The following is a 21,034-nucleotide window of genomic DNA, read 5'->3' as shown; positions in this document are numbered from 1 at the left end:
AATTAAGTATGGTGGCAGTCACCCTTGTGGTGGTATTCTGTGTTTTTACATAGTAGGTTTGTATTAGCATGACTTTATACACATTGGTACCACAGTGTGCTTTATGAACTCTAATCAGTTTTATAAGATTTCTCTTTATCTGCATCTAGCGATGCATAAACTTTATGTCTTGCATTGTATTATTTCAGTATTACATGTATGCACACTAAATTAAGAACATATAAAAGCATATGCTCTCTGAGTGTATTTGACAGTGCAGCATTTATACAGCAAGTATCCCAGCACACAAGCCTTACAACACCACACAAGAGTTTTGCAATCACTGCACACCTCAACCCGTGTTCTCACCTGCAACTGTTTCTTCCCCTTACCTAAAAAAAAACAACAACAACAACAAAAAAAACTGCCATTCTCTTTAGCGGCATTGCCCAAAGTGGAAAACCTTAATGTTACGGATATTAACCCATATGGGTTCCGGCTGTCCTGGACGGCGAGGGACGGGGGCCAGCACGATGGGTTTGACCACTTTCTCATAGTGGTCACTGACTCAGGGTGGCTGCTGGAACCCCAGGAGTTCACGGTGCCAGGAAGCCAGCGCTCCCTGGACGTGTCCGGGCTGATCACTGGCATAGGCTATGAGATCAACCTGTCTGGCGTGGCCAAGACCGGGCTCCGTTCCAAGTCATTGACAACAGTGGCTGTGACAGGTACTTTCACTGCACTGCACCACAGCACCCCCACATGCACACAGGGCTCTCCACCAACGCTAAGCCATGCCAGAGAAACGGAACTGGTTTACCGCTGATACACAGCATGAGACGAAGCATTGCAACATACGTGGTGTGGATCTGATTTCTCAAGCTCTCTTGGAATATTTGATCACACCACATTTTGATTAAAAAATGTTGACTGTCTTGTTGACATCTAATTGGTGCTGACTATTATGCCTGATAGTTCAACCCAGTTGGTGGAGAACTCTGAGCACCCACGAACTACCTCCTCTTCTCTATTCCAGCAGCTGCTGCTTCTTCCGTGAAAAGATGCATAATTTTGTTTTACCAGATCTTTCTTGCTTGTGCTTTTATCTTGCGGTTTCTTTACAGTCCTAAAGAAAAGTATTCTCTCTCTCTCTCTCTCTCCCTCCAAATATGGACAAGCAGCTGTTTGTTTGACATATTTTGCTGTGTTTTCCTTCAGAACTGCATTGGGATATGCAAGCACTCAACACAGTCTATAACTGTGTTATAACTACAACGATAACTATGTCCTCTTGCCTTTTCACAGTGCGGTGCAACAGTCGGGGGTTGTATCAAAGTAGTTGCTTGTCTACACAAAAAGCACTATTACTTTGATCTATCCATTGCTACCTGCTTTTAGGATTGCAAAGAGGGAAACAGTACTATTCCACTGTACATTTTTAGCATGAAATGTCTTACACTTTAAATGTTTCTGTTTGTATTTTTTAGCTTTCTTATATATACAATATGGAAACAGCACAGCTTGCAGTGGACACTGATTTTTAGCAAAAAATGTTATATGTTTAATGTAACAGAAATCGGGCCATAATTTTAACTCCAGCCTTAATTCAGCTATCAGTGTCAGTGTCGAAACATTTAGATCCAAAATAGAATAATGTTAAATCCCAGAAAATAATAATGGTAATAATCAACTGATGCTTACCAATGTATTTATTTCTTAAAGCGGGGACATACTAAATGTAGTATTCACTGTCCCTTGCTGTAAAGAATATTACAGCAATACCAGATTCACTGTGAACCGCACTCATACCCGCTAAGGGTGCTAACTACTGAAAAGCATTGTGTTGAAGTTGCAGGCTGTACTGAAGCTAGCATTAACCTTCTTTGTTCCTTGTGCTAACCATGGCCAGTTTTCCTTCGGAAGCTGGTCAGTAACTGATATAACCAATGATTATCGACATCATCATGATCATTCTTCATTACCACCTTCATCGCTAACATCTCGCGGGGGAATGGGCTAGAGAGCTCCTTGAAAGAAACAGAAAAACACAAAAACACATCAACGCTCTTCCTTTGTCATCCAGAAGCCGAGCCCGAAGTGGACCACCTCCTCGTCTCGGACGTGACCGCTACGAGTTTCCGTCTGTCCTGGACCGCGGAAGATGACGTCTTCGATAGATTCGTTATTAAGATTAGGGATGCCAAAAAAGTGGCTCACCCACAGGAGCTGAGCGCTTCCGGGAGTGAGAGAACCAAAGACATTACGGGTCTCTCAGGGGGCACTGAGTACGAAATCGAGCTGTACGGCGTGGCAATGGGGCGGCGATCGCAACCCATTAACGGTGTAGCCAGAACAGGTATTTCACCAGCTCACCAGCGCTCCCCCCTTCCCCCTTCCTCCTCTGCTGGTGACCGGAAACAAACAGTTTCCCGCTTTTTAGGTTCTTTCTCTATCTCTACCTCGCTTTACTGTGTGATTTATGTATTTGGTTGTGTGTTCCCCCTAAAAAAATGATACCATGCTATTAATGATGTCTTGGCTTGAGTCTGAAGGAGCATGAGAATGACCGTATTTATGTGAAAGTATTTTTATTGTTGTGTTTCGGTCATCGGCCGTGGTTTCATCACTTTCTATCCTTTACATGTTTTCTATTACATCATCAGATCTTTGAATGCTTTTTACTGGTATGCAATGCTGAATTCCTCGCTACTTTGTATGGTAGGGGAAATAGTGCTTTATATTGGGCAGAATCAATGATGTGCAAACAGGTTTTTAACTTTCTCAGATACACCGGGAATAAGAGCAATGAAATAAGTGGGTTGTATTCTCTTAAGTGTCTGAGGGAATACTAGATCCACAGGCCTTAGGTGCCCCAGAGTACATGTTAATAAACATGCGTTTAACCTTTGCAGGAGTGAAGCATAGGCCTTCATCTACAGTGTCCATACTCAAAGAGAGCACAGAACAGGTTTAGGTTTACCTCAGATGTTCTCTGCCTGGAGAACTGGCACAGCTCTCTTGTGCCAGTGATGTGTCTCCACTAGGCTGATCTCAGCATTGTGAGACTGGACTACAGAGACACCGGAGCACACCTTAAAAAAAGCAGAGTACAGGGATAAGCCAGTCTGGCCTGCATGCAGCTGGACATGCTCAACGAACATGTTGGGAAGAGCTCAGGGAGTTGAATTGTCAGACGCTATTTGAAAAATAATTCCTTTCCGCCCCAAAGTCTTAAACACCACTTACTATCTTATCATGTTTTTCCATCATTCTCCCCGTCTGTCTCTTCGTGGCTACTGCTGCTAGGACTCCCAACGCAGTCAGCAGTGGTCATGTTACTGCCGCCACACCTTCTCTCTGTATGATGTGTATGTCAGCCTGGCTTCTGTAAGCTCATATGTACTGTGCAGCCTAATAGAAAGCAGCTGTTGGTGAAAGAGCTCTGAAATAACCAATTACCCTGCGTTCGCTATTTCAAAGAGATGAGCGTGCAGGCTTCTTTCTGTCTGTATTTTCCCTTGCTCTTGGCTGGTCACCCATGCTTTTAGAACAAGCCTTCATCTACCTCTCCAATGAAAAGCTTGCCTGTGAGTTGTGTGCCCCTCTGACCCTTATTGTCCTACCTAACTTAGGGGTCTGTTTTCTTTTGAAGTGATGCTGGCATGTTTTATCACTCCCCACAGGAAACGGATACTGGTTTGTCTTTCCGTCTTCTGCCTGGTCAAACTGTGGCCGAACATTTCAGCAAGCCAAATGTCTTTTTATTGTTTCTGTCTTTATTTTCATGAGCCTGGGTTATGCACTGGGTTTCTTAGTTCCAAGTGTTTTTTTGGGAGGGGAGTGGGGTTCATGAAAGTTTGCCAAGAAGAATCTAAAATAACTTGCACTGAAAATCATGCCAAGCAAAAAATTGGCCACTGAACCTGTCATACTCGCAATCTTTTGAGGACGTGGCGCATGGCTGTTATTTCATATTGTCACAAGGGATCGGAGACACAGAACACAGTCATACATATAATTGTCCTTCCACCAGTAATATGAGATCCTGCTTTAATATGTATTTATGGATTGTGTCCCTATCAGGGGTCTTGACGTGAAGGGGTTCCACTTTGGCTAGAGGAGTGATGCCCACATTTATTAATGTATTATTTTCTTGTCTGTTCGTTTGTTTGTTTGTTTGTTTTAACACACGCTCAGGATTGGGAGCTCCTAAAGGCTTACGTTTCTCTGATGTCACCGACACCACCGCCACTGTACACTGGACCATCCCCCGAGCCAGAGTGGACAGCTACCGGGTCACCTATGTGCCGATACTGGGAGGTCAGTGCCTCTAAATGTTCTCTGAAGGGAGACAGGGAGGTGAGGGTTTGGGATGTAATACTGCAGCATATCACATAATTATAAGCTTTGGTTCGGGTTTTTATTTTTTATCATGACGATATCTTGTGCATTAATGTCATGTGTGCCCTATGAATGATTATTTTCCTTAATAACTTTCCCTTTGACTTTATGGGAATTTAAAAGTCTTAAGAGATCAATGGAATAAATCCTACTACTGTCCTTCATAATGGAAATATCAGTCAACCTCTCGTGACTCTAATCAGCAAAATGCACAGCTGTAAACTAAGCAGCCAAGGATCATTACAGTTCACTACAGACAGTATCTGTTTTTTGTCTAAACCGTTTTTATTATCCAGGAGTTTTTGATTATTATTCAAAGGGAGAGAATAATTATAATGCTATGTTTTAAAAGTCTTAAAATCTATGTATGGCTCTACAGTTCACTTCTTAAAGAGTTATACAGTAGTTTACAGTATTTTGAGAGCTTTGACAAGGGTGCCCTCTAGTGACATTTATAAAGAATGTGTACTTGATTAACCTTTTTTGGGCAGTCAAATTAACTTAAATACTATTTTGCATTTCCTTTTAAAAACTTTGTATAATTAGGTTAATTCAATAATTAGAGTATATACATTGTGTATACTACACACACAGAGAACGACAAAATGTACAAATGTTAATATTGGAATGAAGTGTGCACATATACATAAAGTGTAGGTGTAACAAGTGTGTCTGAAGGTACTATTGTGAATCTTTGTCCCTCATTCCCTCACAGGAACTCCGGTGACAGTGACCGTGGATGGCTCCCGCTCCAAAACAGTCTTGGCCAACCTCATGCCTGGAGTGACCTACGAAGTCAGCATCATCTCAGTGAAGGGTCTGGAGGAGAGTGACCCTGCGTCCGACAGCGTCACTACAGGTGAGATATGTTGCGCACCAGGTTGGGACTAAAACTGAGCAGATCCTGGAAGGTTTCGGTCTCTTACCAGTTGCAGCATCTACATTTTAATGGTCAACTCATGGTGTTTGCACAATTGTTGTAAATAAAGGGTTGATGGTAGGGTTAGCCATTTATACAATCTGCCAGTAGGGGGAGCTATCTGATATCCCAGGCTTCCTTTCCCTATTCGGCCTGAGTTCCTCTCTCTAATGTAACTAGCCAAGTCTCACATCTCCACCATATCTACGGTGTAGTTAAGCTGCTGGCACCAGGTACCTGAAACCCACCACCCCAGAAGGTGGTAGACAACGGTGAATTAAGTGCTATCTATCAAGTGCTTGAATATTATTTATGGTGGAAGGTGCACTATCAATACAAGTTCTGATTACTGTCATTTTAATTCTAATTATTACTCTGTCTTTCTTCCCTGACAGCTCTGGACAAACCCCGTGGCCTGACAGCTGTCAACATCACAGATTCAGAGGCCTTGCTTCTGTGGCAGCCTGCCATCGCCACCGTGGAAGGATACGTGATCACATACAGCGCCGACTCCGGTACTGTACTTCAGCCATCAGCATGCCCCCCCACCACATACATGTCTGTCTCTGTCACATGACTAAGCATGTAGAATTACAGCAACCTATGACTAAGAGGAAAAAAAATTGCTAATCTTTGATGATTTTGGTGCTTCTCTTTCATCTCTGCAGTTGCCCCAGTGGTTGAACGAGTGTCCGGGAACACGGTGGAGTTTGATATGAGTTCCCTGCGCCCTGCCACACTCTACACGGTCAGGGTTTACGCTGTGAGAGGCAACCAGCAGAGTGCTGCCACCACCACTGAATTTACCACAGGTGAGGCTGCTCATCTTTCCCAAAAAAACATTTAGGACAAAATCAGACCAATAAAGTGTCAATTTTACAAGTGATTGTTGAATCACAATGGGTATTTAAAAATACATCCGTTCTTTCCACCAGGCGGCTGCTTTGCACTGTTGGGCAGGAAATTAAGCACATTTAGGGACATTGAAAGAGTACCAAATAAGACTCATATTATAAGAGGACGTTTCTCACTTCCACACCATACCTGGTTGCAAAGATCTTAACTCGCTGGTTGTTGAAAAATTTATGGGATGCAAGAAAATCTCTCTTTGTATGTGTGTTTTGCATACACCCATTGCTCTTTTTTCTCTGTATTTAAAGAATATTTGCTTTTCTTTGATCCCGAGTCTGCCTCCCTCTTCAATTTCTTACAAGGTTTTCTAAGTCTACACATTGAGGGCCACTTTACTGTAGCTCTGCATATCCATATTAGATCACATCTGTAGAAACCATCTATTTAGACTTGTAACAACCAATTGCCATTTCTCTACTCTGCCAGTGTCTCAACCATGTTCTCTCTGCTCCTCAGCCGTGGATGCCCCTCGTGACCTGTTGGCCAGCAATGTTCAGACAGAAAGTGCCATGCTGACGTGGAAGGCACCCAAAGCCATCGTCACTGGATACATTCTGAGCTTCGAGTCGGCCGATGGCGAGATCAGGGTACGCACTGCCCTCTGTGACTTAATGGGTCTCCCATCCCATGTTTTTTTCTTGTATACGCTGACACACCAGCAGTGGCATAAAACTCCACAAGTGTTGAATTGATCACATTCCTGTCACACCAGAAGAATGTGCACAAGAGTTTGTAGCCTGGAAAGGATGTAGTTGTGTGCTATGGGAGACATGTTGGTGTCTATGAACTAAGAGGACAGTGATCAGTCGGGTTAATTTATTCTATTCTTCTTTTGCCACCTTCCATCTCTTTCTATAGGAAGTTGTTCTGAGTCCCACAGCCACCTCCTACAGCATGTCCCAGCTGAGCCCTTCCACACAGTATACAGTGAGACTGCAGGCCATCGCGGGCCCGGAGAGGAGCCGCCACATCCACACCATCTTCACCACAAGTGAGAATTCGCCACACACTCCCCACTGTCCTTCGCACTGCAGGCACCTCTCACCTCTGGGTCCTTATTGTCCACTGTGGGAAAACTACCTACCCCACAAAGACTGTACAGTCCCTTCAGGCATTTAGACCCTTCACCCATGTATCAGTCACATGAATCCTGATTTATGCTAGACCTGATACCTCTGTTTTTAATAATGCAACAACCCCTTACAGTATATGCTACTCAGCAATGATTTATTGTGTATTTAATCTGTTTATGAGCAAATAAATTCCTTCTGCCAATAATTGGGCTGGGTTTCCAGTCTGTACAGCATAGGAGGTCAACTGGCCCACGGTAGGGAGAAAAAAAAAAAAGTGTCTTCAGGAGCTACTGATTGCAGCATTGAGCATTGCTTTAAGAAGCAGAGCCACTTCAGTGTCATTCTGATCTCTCTCCCTGTGTGTCTGTGTTTGCAGTTGGTGTGTTGTACAAACATCCTAAAGACTGCTCTCAGGCCCTCCTCAACGGGGACACCACCTCTGGGCTCTACACCATTTACCTGGGCGGAGATGAGAGCCAGCCTGTGCAGGTGTACTGTGATATGACAACTGATGGCGGTGGATGGATTGTGAGTGGGGGGTGCAGGGGTGGGGGGACTGAGATCTCGTGCACTTTCGTACACAGATAACAGAATAAAGAAATACAATACAAATACAATGTCTATTGTATGTTAAAAATACAAGTCAATTAATATAATCAAACTAGCACTTTGAGATATACAGCTCGGGAAAAAATTCAGAAGTTCAGAAATCCAAGATCAGAAATCAATGTTAAGTGGTTTCTTACCAGAGCTGTATATAGAATAGTCAACATGAGAGTGCCCATTATGATTATCCAGCACAATAAAAGGAATGACAAAATCCAAAATATAATTTTACTTTTTTTTTGTTTTCCTCACCCAGGTGTTTGTCAGACGCCAGAGTGGCAATCTGGAGTTCTTCAGGAACTGGAGGAACTACACAGCTGGGTTTGGAGACCTGAACGATGAGTTCTGGCTTGGTACGGTTTGCTATCTTCCCATTAATACAGGAAACCACAAAAAAAGACAGAAAATAAATAAAAGTTGTACCACAAAACAAAACACAGAGCATGACATGCCATTATAGTGAATATTTTTGCAGTGGTTATGGAGAATTTACAATTGAGCAAATAGGATGGTAATGGTGTTGAAAAGCTTGACAGGAATGCGTTCTGCCCCTCAGGCCTGAGCAGCCTTCACAAGATCACATCCTCGGGTCAGTACGAGCTACGTGTGGACATGAGAGACCAGGGCGAGACCGCCTACGCTCAGTATGACAAGTTCAGTGTCTCCGAGCCTCGCAGCCGCTACAAGGTCTACGTTGGAGCCTACAGTGGCACAGCAGGTAGGTAGATCTCTTCACCCCCAGAAAAAACTCAGATCGCACACTTGACTTTGAATTAGCATTGCTCTTCATGTACAATGCCAAGATTCAGTTATGAATAGTATAACTACAATACCCTGGCAGGGGCATTGGTAATAAGATGTCCATCAAGTAATTCATATTAATAATAATAATAATGTCCACTCTCTAACCCCCTCCCCTCCCTCCCAGGTGACTCCATGACTTATCACCATGGCCGCCCCTTCTCCACCTATGATAACGACAATGACATCGCTGTCACCAACTGCGCTCTGTCCTACAAGGGTGCCTTCTGGTACAAGAACTGCCACCGCGTCAACCTCATGGGCAGATACAACGACAACAGCCACAGCAAGGTAAGAGAGCTCTACAGGGACAGCAGTTGATAGTTAGTTTTTTTTCAAAATGACACTTGTGTAACAGGTTATAATATGTCCAAAGTCAGAATTATCAATATAGATTATTGAGCTGGTCTCTCACACTTCCCATGTGATGTGATCTATCTTTGTGATGTCATTAGTGAGCTCACCTTTAGTTTCCCTCGTCTTCCTTTCTCCTCCAAGGGTGTCAACTGGTTCCATTGGAAGGGTCACGAGCATTCCATTGAGTTCGCTGAGATGAAAATCAGACCGTCCAACTTCAGAAACCTTGAAGGAAGGAGGAAAAGATCATAAAGATGAACCCAACTAGCCCCCCCCCCCATCCCTTCTCCTCTGTCCCTCCATTCCAGTCCGGTCTTGTCCCAACCAAGTCCTGCAGCTACCAAAGCCACTGCCAACAGCCCAGCACTCACTATCTGTCCCATCCCCCCTATCTGCCCCTGTCCTGGCACCGCAGACCTTTTTGTGCAGAATGTATGTTGACAATGCTAAAGCACTGCAGTTACCCTTAATTATGAAGAGTTAACATCTAGAAGCCCCTACCCCACCAGACACACACACCAAAGATAACATTTTCTGCTTGAAAAGTGTTTAAAAAACAAAAACAAAAAATCAACAAAAGATTTATCTGTAACTTAAATTCATAGGAAAGTTCTAGTTGGGGGGATACATATGTGTTTGACTTTTTTATATAATTTTTTATTTGTTTGAATTGTTTTTCCTTTGCATTTTCTTTTCCTTTCGGTGTCATCTCCAGTCACAGTAGTTTACTTATTTTTTTATATTGTTTACTGATTGTATGTTGTTTTACTCCCTGTTTGCAAAGCTTGAACTCATGCTGCAGTTTAGCTTTTATTTTGATTTTTCTAAATACCCCGTTTAAATCTTAAAATAAGATTTGATATGCAAAATCTCCTTATAGGGCATCGGCTACTGAGACTTAAGAAAACGGTTCTGGTTTCTAATAGTTAAATAACAACTGTATGTGTGTGAAGGTTTATTTTAAAAAATATGTTTGGGATAACTCATGAGTTAAATCTTAGGGACTAGGGCTATATGTGTGTTGTTGTTGTTGATTGTTTGTTTGTTTTCTGCTCATCCTCACCCACACCATCCCTCCCCGACCCCTGTATCATTCTTCTCTCCACCTCACTTCATCAGGGGAATTAAGTAAAATAATGTCAAGAGGGAAAGTGTAAATTTTTAACCACTGCAGCCGATAAGCTGTCCAAATATTTCCAAGCACGGTATATTTAAACAAGTCAGGCAAATTCAATATGACACAAAAGCCGTTCAGTCACATGACATCACGCTACGGTGCTAGAATTATTCCTAGGATGGTCATTCGTCACGAACCCTGTTATAGGCCCTGGGAAATAGACAGCTGCGTTTTTTTGTTTTAAGATTTATTTCTACTATGAAGCTAAGGCAGGACCTGTTATTCAGTATATTATAAAGTCAGTGATTACTTTTTTGGAAAACATGAAAAAAAAAAAAACTAATAATCTAATGAACAAATAGAAGATGGAAAGAAAGATTACTTTGAAGTACGGTACATACAAGAAACGCACCCTGTAAAATGTTTTTGATGCTAATGTATCACCCTGTATGTTTTTAAAAAAGGGGAATTTTGTTTTGCCCATTAAAAAAAAAGATAAAAACAGAGCACACCTCTTTCTCTGAGTTTTCCAGTAGTTGTTGTTGTAATGAAAAAAGAAACAGTATGCATAGCTCTGTGAACTGTTAAAACGAGAAAAGTATCACTAAAAGAGGGCTTGCGATACCACTGTTGAAATTGAATACCTGTGTAAATTGTACTTTTTTTTAACTGAACAAAAACAGACGTTTCTCTGTAACCCTTATTACAATAAAACAAACTTTGTTAAAAAAAAGTTTCAGTCTCTTCAATTCAATCTTTCATTATAACATCATTGTGTATTTGGCAATCAGAACTTATCATCCGCTTTGATGGTACAATTTGAAATGTACACTAATGTCAGAGAGATTTTACCAATTTAGAAATACAAGGTCTATATACTATATAGCTAAATATAAAGCTATATGCTGAAAAAAAATATATATAGCAATTTACTCTCAAGAACACGGGTGGGGGAGCCACCGGATACTTTAGAAACCACGTCCGCCACACTCACACCTGTCTCAGATCTCTGAATAATCTGCCCTCCCCCCACAAACACACAACAAAGGATCCCAAATCACTACAATAAATCAAGATCTTGCAAGAGAACAAACCCGTAGATTAACAATACTACTACTTACATATACTTATACTAACTTACACTATTACAAACACCTGCAATTATTACTACTACTAACAGCTATTAACCTACTTAATTTTAAATACTGAGTATTACACTGATGCATATACACATAACCTTAATTCTACTGCTACTTCAATTACAATACTATAACTGATATGAAACTGTATACTTCCATAAAAATAATGCATATACAATAATATATCATGCAGAAAGTAGTCATATTCAAACTATCTTCAGACAGTTTAAATCCCAGTTAATTAATATACACCGATCAGCCATAACATTATGACCACCTGCCTAATATTGTGTCCAGACCCGTCGAGGCATGGACTCCACTAGACCTCTGAAGGTGTGCTGTGGTATCTGGCACCAAGACGTTAGCAGCAGATCCTTTAAGTCCTGTAAGTTTCAAGGTGGGGCCCTCCATGGATCGGACTTGTTTGTCCAGCGCATCCCACAGATGCTCGATTGGATTGAGATCTGGGGAATTTGGAGGCCAAGTCAACACCTTGAACTCGTGATTCATCAGACCAGGCCACCTTCTTCCATTGCTCCGTGGTCCAGTTCTGATGCTCACGTGCCCATTGTAGGCGCTTTCGGCAGTGGACAGGGGTCAGCATGGGCACCCTGACTGGTCTGCGGCTACGCAGCCCCATACGCAACAAACTGCGACGCACTGTGTGTTCTGACACCTTTCTATCAGAACCAGCATTCACTTTTTCAGCAATTTGAGCTACAGTAGCTCGTCTGTTGGATCAGACCACACAGGCCAGCCTTCGCTCCCCACCTGCATCAATGAGCCTTGGCCGCCCATGACCCTGTCGCCGGTTCACCGCTTTTCCTTCCTTGGACCACTTTTGATAGGTACTGACCACTGCAGACCGGGAACACCCCACAAGAGCTGCAGTTTTGGAGATGCTCTGACCCAGTCGTCTAGCCATCACAATTTGGCCCTTGTCAGAGTCGCTCAGATCCTTACGCTGCCCATTTTTCCTGCTTCTAACACATCAACTTTGAGGACAAAATGTTCACTTGCTGCCTAATATATCCCACCCACTGACAGGTGCCATGATAACGAGATTATCCGTGTGATTCACTTCACCTGTCAGGGCTCATAATGTTACGGCTGATCGGTGTGTGTATATAATGTTGTGTGAAATGGGTTTTAATACAGTGAATATTCCTGCACTGAGCGCTTGTGGCCACCGGGGGCGCTGGAGAGCCGTGTGCGCGTCCCCTTGGTTACTGCGAGGTCAACTTTAGCGGAACGAACAGCGACTTCACAGCCGAGCAGAGGAGACCCTGCAACTCAGTCAACACTGAACATCTGCGGTGAATGCGTGGTGTGCGACCTCTCTCTTTTAAAACCCAGGACTGAGGATACTCTGTCTCAAATCAAAGATAAAGATCATATGTTTTGGGGCTGGCAGCCTGCTCTTGTGTATTATAATTTATACCCTGGGCTCATGTTCACTAATGAATTCAGTGCTAGCCTGTAAGATTAATAACTTATTAGAAAGTCTAGACGATGAGGTCACAAGATGATATCAAACGGGATGACTGAAGTATCGGGATGAGTTTTCGGTGCTTTTAGTTCCTGCTGGATCCTCTAAAGGCCGATTAATTATACAAACAAGAACAACAACAACATCGTCAGTTTACCCACCGGCACCGGGGGAGATGGACACCCCTCCATCTGCGGAAGAAACCCCCGACGACTCCCACGATCACGGGCAGGTACACGTGGGTTTGATCTGCTGTGCAATCAGGATTTAAATTAATAATAATAATCATAATCTTTCTAGGCAGACGCCCTTATTCAGGTATGGTTTGTAGAAGTACAAATATAATTCGTTAATAGTGCATCTGTGCATGCCGTGCATTAAGTGCAAACGTTACAGAAGACCTCAAATGCAAATGCTGTTCTGGCTCTACTCCACATTACATATTAAAAACTACAATTTACTTTGAAAATAATAATAATAAATGTGTGTGTGACTTCGGGGCATGCTAAACTCATCCTCCCCAGGCCAGGGCGGAGACGTTGTTCCCCACGGCCGTGTCGGAGGAGCAGCTGAGCAGGGCTCGGGAGAGGTCGGTCATCTTCGGATCCTGCGGCATCTTTGAGCCGGAGGAGGGGCGCAGGGAGCTGCCAGAGCTGCGCGGCGGCTCCATCATCCAGCGCCAAGCCGCCCAGCAGTGAGTTCAGGGGGTTTGCACAGGCATCGCCTCTACATCCCCAGCTACATGTGCAGTGTTGGTTAGTTGTGAGCTGAGATTAGAGTTCGCTCTGTAATATTGAAATATCCTGGGTACATATTGGTGTTGAGGATGAGTGTTATGCAACCCTGCTCTTAATTCATGCCCTGCAGAACTGTACACTTTCCTCTGGCAGGTGACCATCATCTGAAGCAGGGATGAAAAAAGTAAATGGTAACAAAAGAACTAGAAAAAGGTGGAGATAAGACTGGGTACCTGGGCTAGGAACCAAAAGGAGCACTTGAAAGTGGAGTCTCTAACTGGTGACAATCCTTAAAAATCACTTACGCCTCTCTCTGCTCTTTCCCCGTTTCCTCTTGCGCAGCTATGAGAAGGGCTTGGAGGCCATGTCCCAGGCACAGTGGGGCCGGGCCGTCACCTGCTTCACCAAAGCCATCAATCTGCAGCCAGACCAGGTGCGTCCAGAGAATACAGGGCTGCAAAAACTATAAGAAATAAACAGCATTGTCTTACATAACATGTGGAATATAATGCTGAATGATTAATCGTCCATTACTGCCATGCTTATTTTCCATTAATGTGGTGAGCTAGGAAGGAGTACAATGAACGTGTGTGTGAACCTCAGAGCGGGTGAGTTTGGAGATGTGCTCCACACCTGATGTCGCTGCTGTCCCTCCGCAGACACGGCTGTTTGTGTGCAGGGCTGAGGCCTTCCTGCAGCTTTGCGATTTCCAGTCTGCTGCCCTCAATTACAGGAAGGCCTGCTCTCTGGAACCACAGTCTGCGGCCTTCAGCACCCGTCTGGTCTTCATCTTCTACCTGCAGGTAAGATAGGGTTCCTGGGGACAAGAGTCTGCCCACTCTGCAGTAATACCATCCCCATCTATAAAACATAACATCAGAGGAAGCCTGAAATTCTGTCTGATGGACACTGACAACCTCCCTATATTTTCCTTTTCTCTGCAGGGCCAGTGCCTGTTTGACCAGGGACTCTATCTGGATGCCCTGGAGTCTTTCGCCAAGGCTTCTGAGCTGTTCCCAAATAATAGGTCCTACCACATGAGGAGGTTGGTGACACTCGATGCAAACACATCCTGGATAAAGCGATCTACGTCACCTCTTAATTTACTCATGCTCTGTCACCCAGGCAGGTTATGGAGTTTCTGTTCCTTGGCCCTGTCACCAAGCTTGAGGTCTGATGCTTAAAATAACGTCCTGACTAATCTAAGCATTAAACACAGAAATGTATTCACTTCAGTTTGGTTCGGTACTTTACGCAACACCATTAAACTCTAGGAACTCTGGAGGGGAAATCAAAGGGGAAATTGTGTATGTTATGCAAACTGGCCACAACTCCTTGCCTTGCAGTTTGGCCTGCCTGGCCGCACTGGGTCAACATGGAGACTGTCTGCGTCTGATTAACGGCTGGCTGGAGACGGACACCCAAAACCCTGACTTATTCATCCTGAGGGCCAGACTACATAAACACTTCAACCAGGTCAGTGTTGGCCAAAATCCAGCCCAACCCAAAGGTTGGCCAGATGCTTTTCTGAGTTGTGTCTCTGTCTGTTCTGGTCTTTTTGCGGCATCACAGATGACGCTATGTTACCATGATGTGAAGGCGGCCCTGGCGCTCTCTCCGGGCTCTCGGGAGGCTCAGTGCCTGCTGGCGGAGCTGCAGGAGGGGGCAGATCAGGCCCAGATGCAGGCAGTAAGACAGGCAGTGGCAGGGGAGCTCCAGAAAGCTCTGCAGAAGATCAACACAGCCCTAGAGCACAACCCCGAGCACAGCCAATATTTCCTCTTCAGGTAGGAAGTCCATACTTGACAGGAGGTGAAGAAGATGAAGATAAATTAAGTCATTAACTAATGTTGAAAAAAAACTTGGATGTGGACTTATGGAGCCACTTCAATTTTGCCAGAATATCAAATGCAGTGATGACATTTTGAAATCTCTTGTAGACATTGGGGGGGTGTTTGCCTTACAGGGGCACTCTGTGTAGGAGGTTGAAGGACTTCAATGGCGCCATTGACGACTTGATCCAGGCGCTGGGGCAGGGTGGTGGAGCGGGGACGGAGGGGGGTGCAGAGGCACGCAGACAGCTGGTACTGACCTACAACGACTTTGCGGTGCACTGCTTCTCCCGCGGCTTCTACCAGGAGGCCGTCACGCTGCTCAACAAAGCCATCAAGGATGAGAAACAGGAGAAGGGTCTCTATATCAACAGAGGAGGTAAAATGAAGTTAAAAAAAAAAAAAAAAAAGCTATACAGGAAACCTTTGAGACTCCCTCCAAAATAGAACATCTATTATTTAGCCACCTTTATAAAGAGTAACATACAATCTTTCACAAATGCACAACATCACTATTAAAATAATACAAAATACACAATACAATTATATTGCATATACATTAATTCGTTCCCTTATCTATAGTTATGGTTCAATCTAAAATATTGCTAGTTTTCAATGCCAATTCCCAATTCAAAGCAGGTTTGAATTTAGCTGATCAATCTGATTTTTAAATATATTATTAAATACATGGTGATTGGTTTAATAAGTTTATTATACTCATTTTATTTTTATAGTCTATATTTATATCAACAGCAGGAGTTTGCTGAATACCAGTCTATAGGATTGATTCCATTGCACGATGTTGGCACAATCGATTGCAAACTAATCTAAAATTTTAAAAATAAAGCAGCTGGAGGTTCCAAAAAAGCCCAGATATTTAACTATCCCTGGTCTATAAAGATTATATATTTCAAATCCACAATTTGATTTTTAGAAAATGTCTTTAATGCTATTTTTAAACAGACACAATATAACTATTATTCTCTTGTGAGTCTGTATAAAAATGTAACCAAACCTTCTCAACCACAAACAAAATACTGCATGAAAACCAAGTCTGAGTAAAATAACAGTGGAATTTTAGTCCTTGATGTTTGAAATGCAAATTGAGAAATTTGACTGAACATTTTCTTACTAGTTGTTTAAGAGCATAATGCAGGCTATAGAATTCACAGTGAACAACGTGGGAGTTAATTTGTACAAAATGCCTCAATATAATATTCTTTCCTCTGAAGAAACAATGCCAACTGTTTCCAATATAGATATTGGCAAACCTGGACTATAATTGACCATGAATGGCCCTTGGTTTTAAGATTTAATATACAGCAGCTGTGCAAAAAAAAAGCTTCGACACTCAGAGTATAGGCTGGCATATACAGTGAGGGAAAAAAGTATTTGATCCCCTGCTGATTTTGTACGTTTGCCCACTGACAAAGAAATGATCGGTCTATAATTTTAATGGTAGGTGTATTTTAACAGTGAGAGACAGAATAACAACAAAAAAATCCAGAAAAACGCATTTCAAAAAAGTTATAAATTGATTTGCATGTTAATGAGGGAAATAAGTATTTGATCCCCTATCAATCAGCAAGATTTCTGGCTCCCAGGTGTCTTTTATACAGGTAATGAGCTGAGATTAGGAGCACTCTCTTAAAGGGACTGCTCCTAATCTCAGCTCGTTACCTGTATAAAAGACACCTGTCCACAGAAGCAATCAATCAATCAATCAGATTCCAAACTCTCCACCATGGCCAAGACCAAAGAGCTGTCCAAGGATGTCAGGGACAAGATTGTAGACCTACACAAGGCTGGAATGGGCTACAAGACCATCGCCAAGCAGCTTGGTGAGAAGGTGACAACGGTGCGATTATTCGCAAATGGAAGAAACACAAAATAACTGTCAGTCTCCCTCGGTCTGGGGCTCCATGCAAGATCTCACCTCGTAGAGTTTCAATGATCATGAGAACGGTGAGGAATCAGCCCAGAACTACACGGGAGGATCTTGTTAATGATCTCAAGGCAGCTGGGACCATAGTCACCAAGAAAACAATTGGTAACACACTACGCTGTGACGGACTGAAATCCTGCAGTGCCCGCAAGGTCCCCCTGCTCAAGAAAGCACATGTACAGGCCCATGCCAATCTGAATGATTCAGAGGAGAACTGGGTGAAAGTGTTGTGGTCAGATGAGACCAAAATCGAGCGCTTTGGCATCAACTCAACTCGCCGTGTTTGGAGGAGGAGGAATGACCCCAAGAACACCATCCCCACCGTCAAACATGGAGGTGGAAACATTATGCTTTGGGGGTGTTTTTCTGCTAAGGGGACAGGACAACTGCACCACATCAAAGGGACGATGGACAGGGCCATGTACGGTCAAATCTTGGGTGAGAACCTCCTTCCCTCAGCCAGGGCATTGAAAATGGGTCGTGGATGGGTATTCCAGCATGACAATGACCCAAAACACACAGCCAAGGCAACAAAGGAGTGGCTCAAGAAGAAGCACATTAAGGTCCTGGAGTGGCCTAGCCAGTCTCCAGACCTTAATCCCATAGAAAATCTGTGGAGGGAGCTGAAGGTTCAAGTTGCCAAACGTCAGCCTCGAAACCTTAATGACTTGGAGAGGATCTGCAAAGAGGAGTGGGACAAAATCCCTCCTGAGATGTGTGCAAACCTGGTGGCCAACTACAAGAAACGTCTGACCTCTGTGATTGCCAACAAAGGTTTTGCCACCAAGTACTAAGTCGAAGGGGTCAAATACTTATTTCCCTCATTAACATGCAAATCAATTTATAACTTTTTTGAAATGCGTTTTTCTGGATTTTTTTGTTGTTATTCTATCTCTCACTGTTAAAATACACCTACCATTAAAATTATAGACTGATCATTTCTTTGTCAGTGGGCAAACGTACAAAATCAGCAGGGGATCAAATACTTTTTTCCTTCACTGTATGTCTGCTGTTGAAAGTGTCACTGATTGCTTAATATCTGTTCCCTACCAAGAGAATTATAATACAGGCCACATCCTTTAAGCATTTCCTGTCACACAATGTTAAAACGGGCAATACACAATTGGGGGGTTAGAAAATCATGTCAGAAACTATTGTAATAAGATCTGTATTCCAGCGGTTCAATAATTAGTTGAAAGACATTATAGTGAAGTGTTCAATGTCTGAATATGGCCCTTGCTATGATCGTCTCCTCCGCACTGCAGATTGTTTCTTCAAGCTCGGGGAGATGGAGTTTGCCGTGGCGGACTACCAGCAGGCTGAAGAGTTGGACCCAGAGGACTGGACTATCTGGACTCGGCTTGCTGTGGTCCACAACACACTGGGCCTCTGTGATCACGAAGCAAGGCAAGCATTCTCCCTGAACTCTGCGTCCCAGATCCCTGCACTTGTTCTCCGACAATTGGAAGGGATGCTGCAAGAAGGCAGTTCAGCGCCAGCCACCCTTTCCTTAAAGAAGGCCAATTGCGCCCTCTAGTGGCGAGTCCACCACTACTACAATTACACTTTCTGCCTTGCTTATTGTACCTTTCACATGACTATTTAAAAAGTAAATATAGTTATCTTTCACCCCCATATCGTCTCAGGAAATACCAGGAGGCAGCCGACAAATTCTCTGTTGCGATCAAGTACAATCCCTGTGTCTCTCAGTACTACGAGAACCGGGGGAAGACGCGGCTGAAAATGTCAGACGAACGGGGCGCGAGGGAGGACGCCATAATATCTCATCTTCTGGACCCCAGCGACGAGCAGGCAAGTCTACTGCACAGATGAAACCACAGTTCTCATTCTAGAAGCGCACATCTCGGCCAGGTGATCATGCAGCAAACCTAAATACACACATCCACAGATTCAGATGTGTGGGCTTGTTCATCATTCTACAAAAATAAAAAGCACCAGCCAGCTTTAGGCTTCCTCTGGATGCTTGTCTGGAACCTCAGTGCGTTTGGAAACACGTTTTATTCCTACATTTCTCAAACTGTTCAGAACTCTCTGGAAAAATGCTTTGAATATCACAGAAAGACGGAGTAGAAGGGCTACATGTTACGCTTTCCACCTTGTTTACACCAGTGTCTTTTTAGTAGGCTGTTTATTTTTTTCCTCTCTATGTGTGCACAATACCTATGTATGTCAGCAGGTGGCAGTAGTGGGACGAGGAGGTGATTACCAGCAGTTTGTTTGGTGTTGTCCAGGTCTTGGCCTTACTCTTGAGCCTTTTCCCTGGTTGCTCCATGGCTGACATCCTGTCCAGCGAACCTGCGGCCATCGCCAAAATACGTCTGGACCGCAGCACGCAACCCAGCAGACAAACGGGAGTCGAAACCTCCGCCCCACGGTCAGCCTCCTACCGAGCATACGTCTGCATTGTCCATACACGTAGGCCAGGTGTGAGCAGAGCAGAGGGACTGCAGTCATGTCATCATTGGATCCATTCACACAGTAGTGAAATCCACTCTGTGAAACCCTGCATTGAGTTACTCAGAGAACATTTTTCAATCCACAGCAAAGACACAGCATGAGCTCTACAGAGGCCTGTGAAAGCTGTAAACATTTACATGACTACAACAAACACATTCATACTTTACACTGCTTAATCTACAACTAGGAAGGTAGATCGAATTAGAAATGCCGACCTTCACACTGTCACTTCCAAATACGATTATGCTCTTTAAAAAAATGTTTCCATAATTTACAACAATTTAAATGCACATGCTTTGCTCCTCTTACTTGCCTGCAGCTTTGAAGGGAACGCCACGAAGCACAAGACTGAGCAGGAGGCTCATATGGACACAGTCCGGCCCTGTGTGGCACAGAGTGACGTCTACCAGGAAACTGTCAGCAGCAAGAAGAAGGTAGGAGGGGTAGGAGTCTGAGAATAAAGTTTAGATGGAGAATTAGGGATTTAACGACACAGAGATACACTATTGTAGGCTATATATGAAGACTGAACAGACTGCAGTCTGAATTAATTTGATCAGACGGGTTACGTTTTGATAAATATTGATTCGGAAGAGGCTTGGTACTCTCCTGACCAATTCACATACTTCACGATCAGTTGTTTTTTCCAGGGTTCAGATAAAATACCCTAAAAAAAACTTCAGCATGGCAAAACACATAAGACTACATAGGGAATGTAATCAAAATTTTGTGAACGCTCACTCTGTTGTGGGTGTCGCACAGGTGAACAAAGCGCTGAAAGAGGCCCTGCACCAGCGAGGGTCCCTGCGCCACACCGGCCCGCGGTTGGCCGCTGTGATGCCCGCACAGTCCGGGGGTCCTATGCCAGGGGACAAGGAGCGGCCCTATCACTGGAGGAAGTTCTGTGAAGGAGTGGGCAGGCCCTGAAGCCAGCCAGCACACCACTGCCCAGAGAGCTGATCAACGTCAGTACAGTAGGGTCTGCCTTGACCGGTAATGTAGTGTGCTGGGAAACCAACCAGCACCACACAAACAGCCTTTACAATTCATAATAAATTAAATTCAAACAGTGTCCCTTTGCATACACATTATTTGTCATTTCAATTGAGTAGTTAAGTACAATATACTTCGAGAGGTCGGGAAATAACTTCAAGACAAAGATAAAAGGCCTGGATTAAGAGGTCAATGCACAGAACATTCTTGAATTCTTACATTTATACATATGAATACAGCAGAATATAAGAACATC

General features: G+C 43.6%; 2 protein-coding genes across 4 annotated transcripts in view; both read left to right on the top strand.

Moving 5' to 3' along the window:
- LOC136758605 (tenascin) overlaps nucleotides 1–10,898 on the top strand; it is a 50,826-nt gene extending 39,928 nt beyond the window's left edge. Inside the window, exons 15-27 of one of the 3 annotated variants that reach the window (XM_066713135.1) lie at nucleotides 420–707; nucleotides 2,063–2,335; nucleotides 4,177–4,299; nucleotides 5,096–5,239; nucleotides 5,695–5,814; nucleotides 5,968–6,111; nucleotides 6,668–6,798; nucleotides 7,070–7,202; nucleotides 7,661–7,812; nucleotides 8,147–8,243; nucleotides 8,447–8,608; nucleotides 8,819–8,982; nucleotides 9,190–10,898. In XM_066713135.1, the coding sequence (XP_066569232.1) occupies nucleotides 420–707; nucleotides 2,063–2,335; nucleotides 4,177–4,299; nucleotides 5,096–5,239; nucleotides 5,695–5,814; nucleotides 5,968–6,111; nucleotides 6,668–6,798; nucleotides 7,070–7,202; nucleotides 7,661–7,812; nucleotides 8,147–8,243; nucleotides 8,447–8,608; nucleotides 8,819–8,982; nucleotides 9,190–9,300 (2,042 nt within the window). In that variant the 3' untranslated portion in view covers nucleotides 9,301–10,898. The remainder of the gene's footprint in view (nucleotides 1–419; nucleotides 708–2,062; nucleotides 2,336–4,176; nucleotides 4,300–5,095; nucleotides 5,240–5,694; nucleotides 5,815–5,967; nucleotides 6,112–6,667; nucleotides 6,799–7,069; nucleotides 7,203–7,660; nucleotides 7,813–8,146; nucleotides 8,244–8,446; nucleotides 8,609–8,818; nucleotides 8,983–9,189) is intronic. The other 2 variants (XM_066713133.1, XM_066713134.1) reach the window with 2 other exon arrangements.
- A 1,644-nt stretch (nucleotides 10,899–12,542) lies between these two features.
- Nucleotides 12,543–20,962, top strand: LOC136758603 (tetratricopeptide repeat protein 16). Its single transcript, XM_066713131.1, has 13 exons — nucleotides 12,543–13,025; nucleotides 13,318–13,487; nucleotides 13,873–13,963; nucleotides 14,190–14,333; nucleotides 14,475–14,575; nucleotides 14,877–15,006; nucleotides 15,103–15,317; nucleotides 15,497–15,741; nucleotides 18,573–18,714; nucleotides 18,954–19,119; nucleotides 19,560–19,702; nucleotides 20,105–20,219; nucleotides 20,548–20,962. The coding sequence occupies exons 1-13, from the start codon at nucleotides 12,969–12,971 to the stop codon at nucleotides 20,710–20,712; spliced, it is 1,884 nt and encodes a 627-aa protein (XP_066569228.1). The 5' UTR covers nucleotides 12,543–12,968; the 3' UTR covers nucleotides 20,713–20,962.
- Nucleotides 20,963–21,034: the final 72 nt, after the last annotated feature.

Source organism: Amia ocellicauda, chromosome 9 (genome assembly GCF_036373705.1).
Source record: "Amia ocellicauda isolate fAmiCal2 chromosome 9, fAmiCal2.hap1, whole genome shotgun sequence".
Taxonomy (NCBI): Eukaryota; Metazoa; Chordata; class Actinopteri; order Amiiformes; family Amiidae; genus Amia; species Amia ocellicauda.
Note: the sequence above shows the minus strand (reverse complement) of the source record. Positions and strands in the feature narration are given on the sequence as shown.

Bases quoted from the DNA above. Each gene is read 5' to 3' on its own strand.
- LOC136758603 (XM_066713131.1), top strand. From the start codon at position 12,969: ATGGACACCCCTCCATCTGCGGAAGAAACCCCCGACGACTCCCACGAT. The intron at 13,488-13,872 runs GTGAGTTCAGGG...CCTCTTGCGCAG, and splicing joins CAGCGCCAAGCCGCCCAGCA to CTATGAGAAGGGCTTGGAGG. The intron at 19,703-20,104 runs GTCAGCCTCCTA...ACTTGCCTGCAG, and splicing joins GTCGAAACCTCCGCCCCACG to CTTTGAAGGGAACGCCACGA.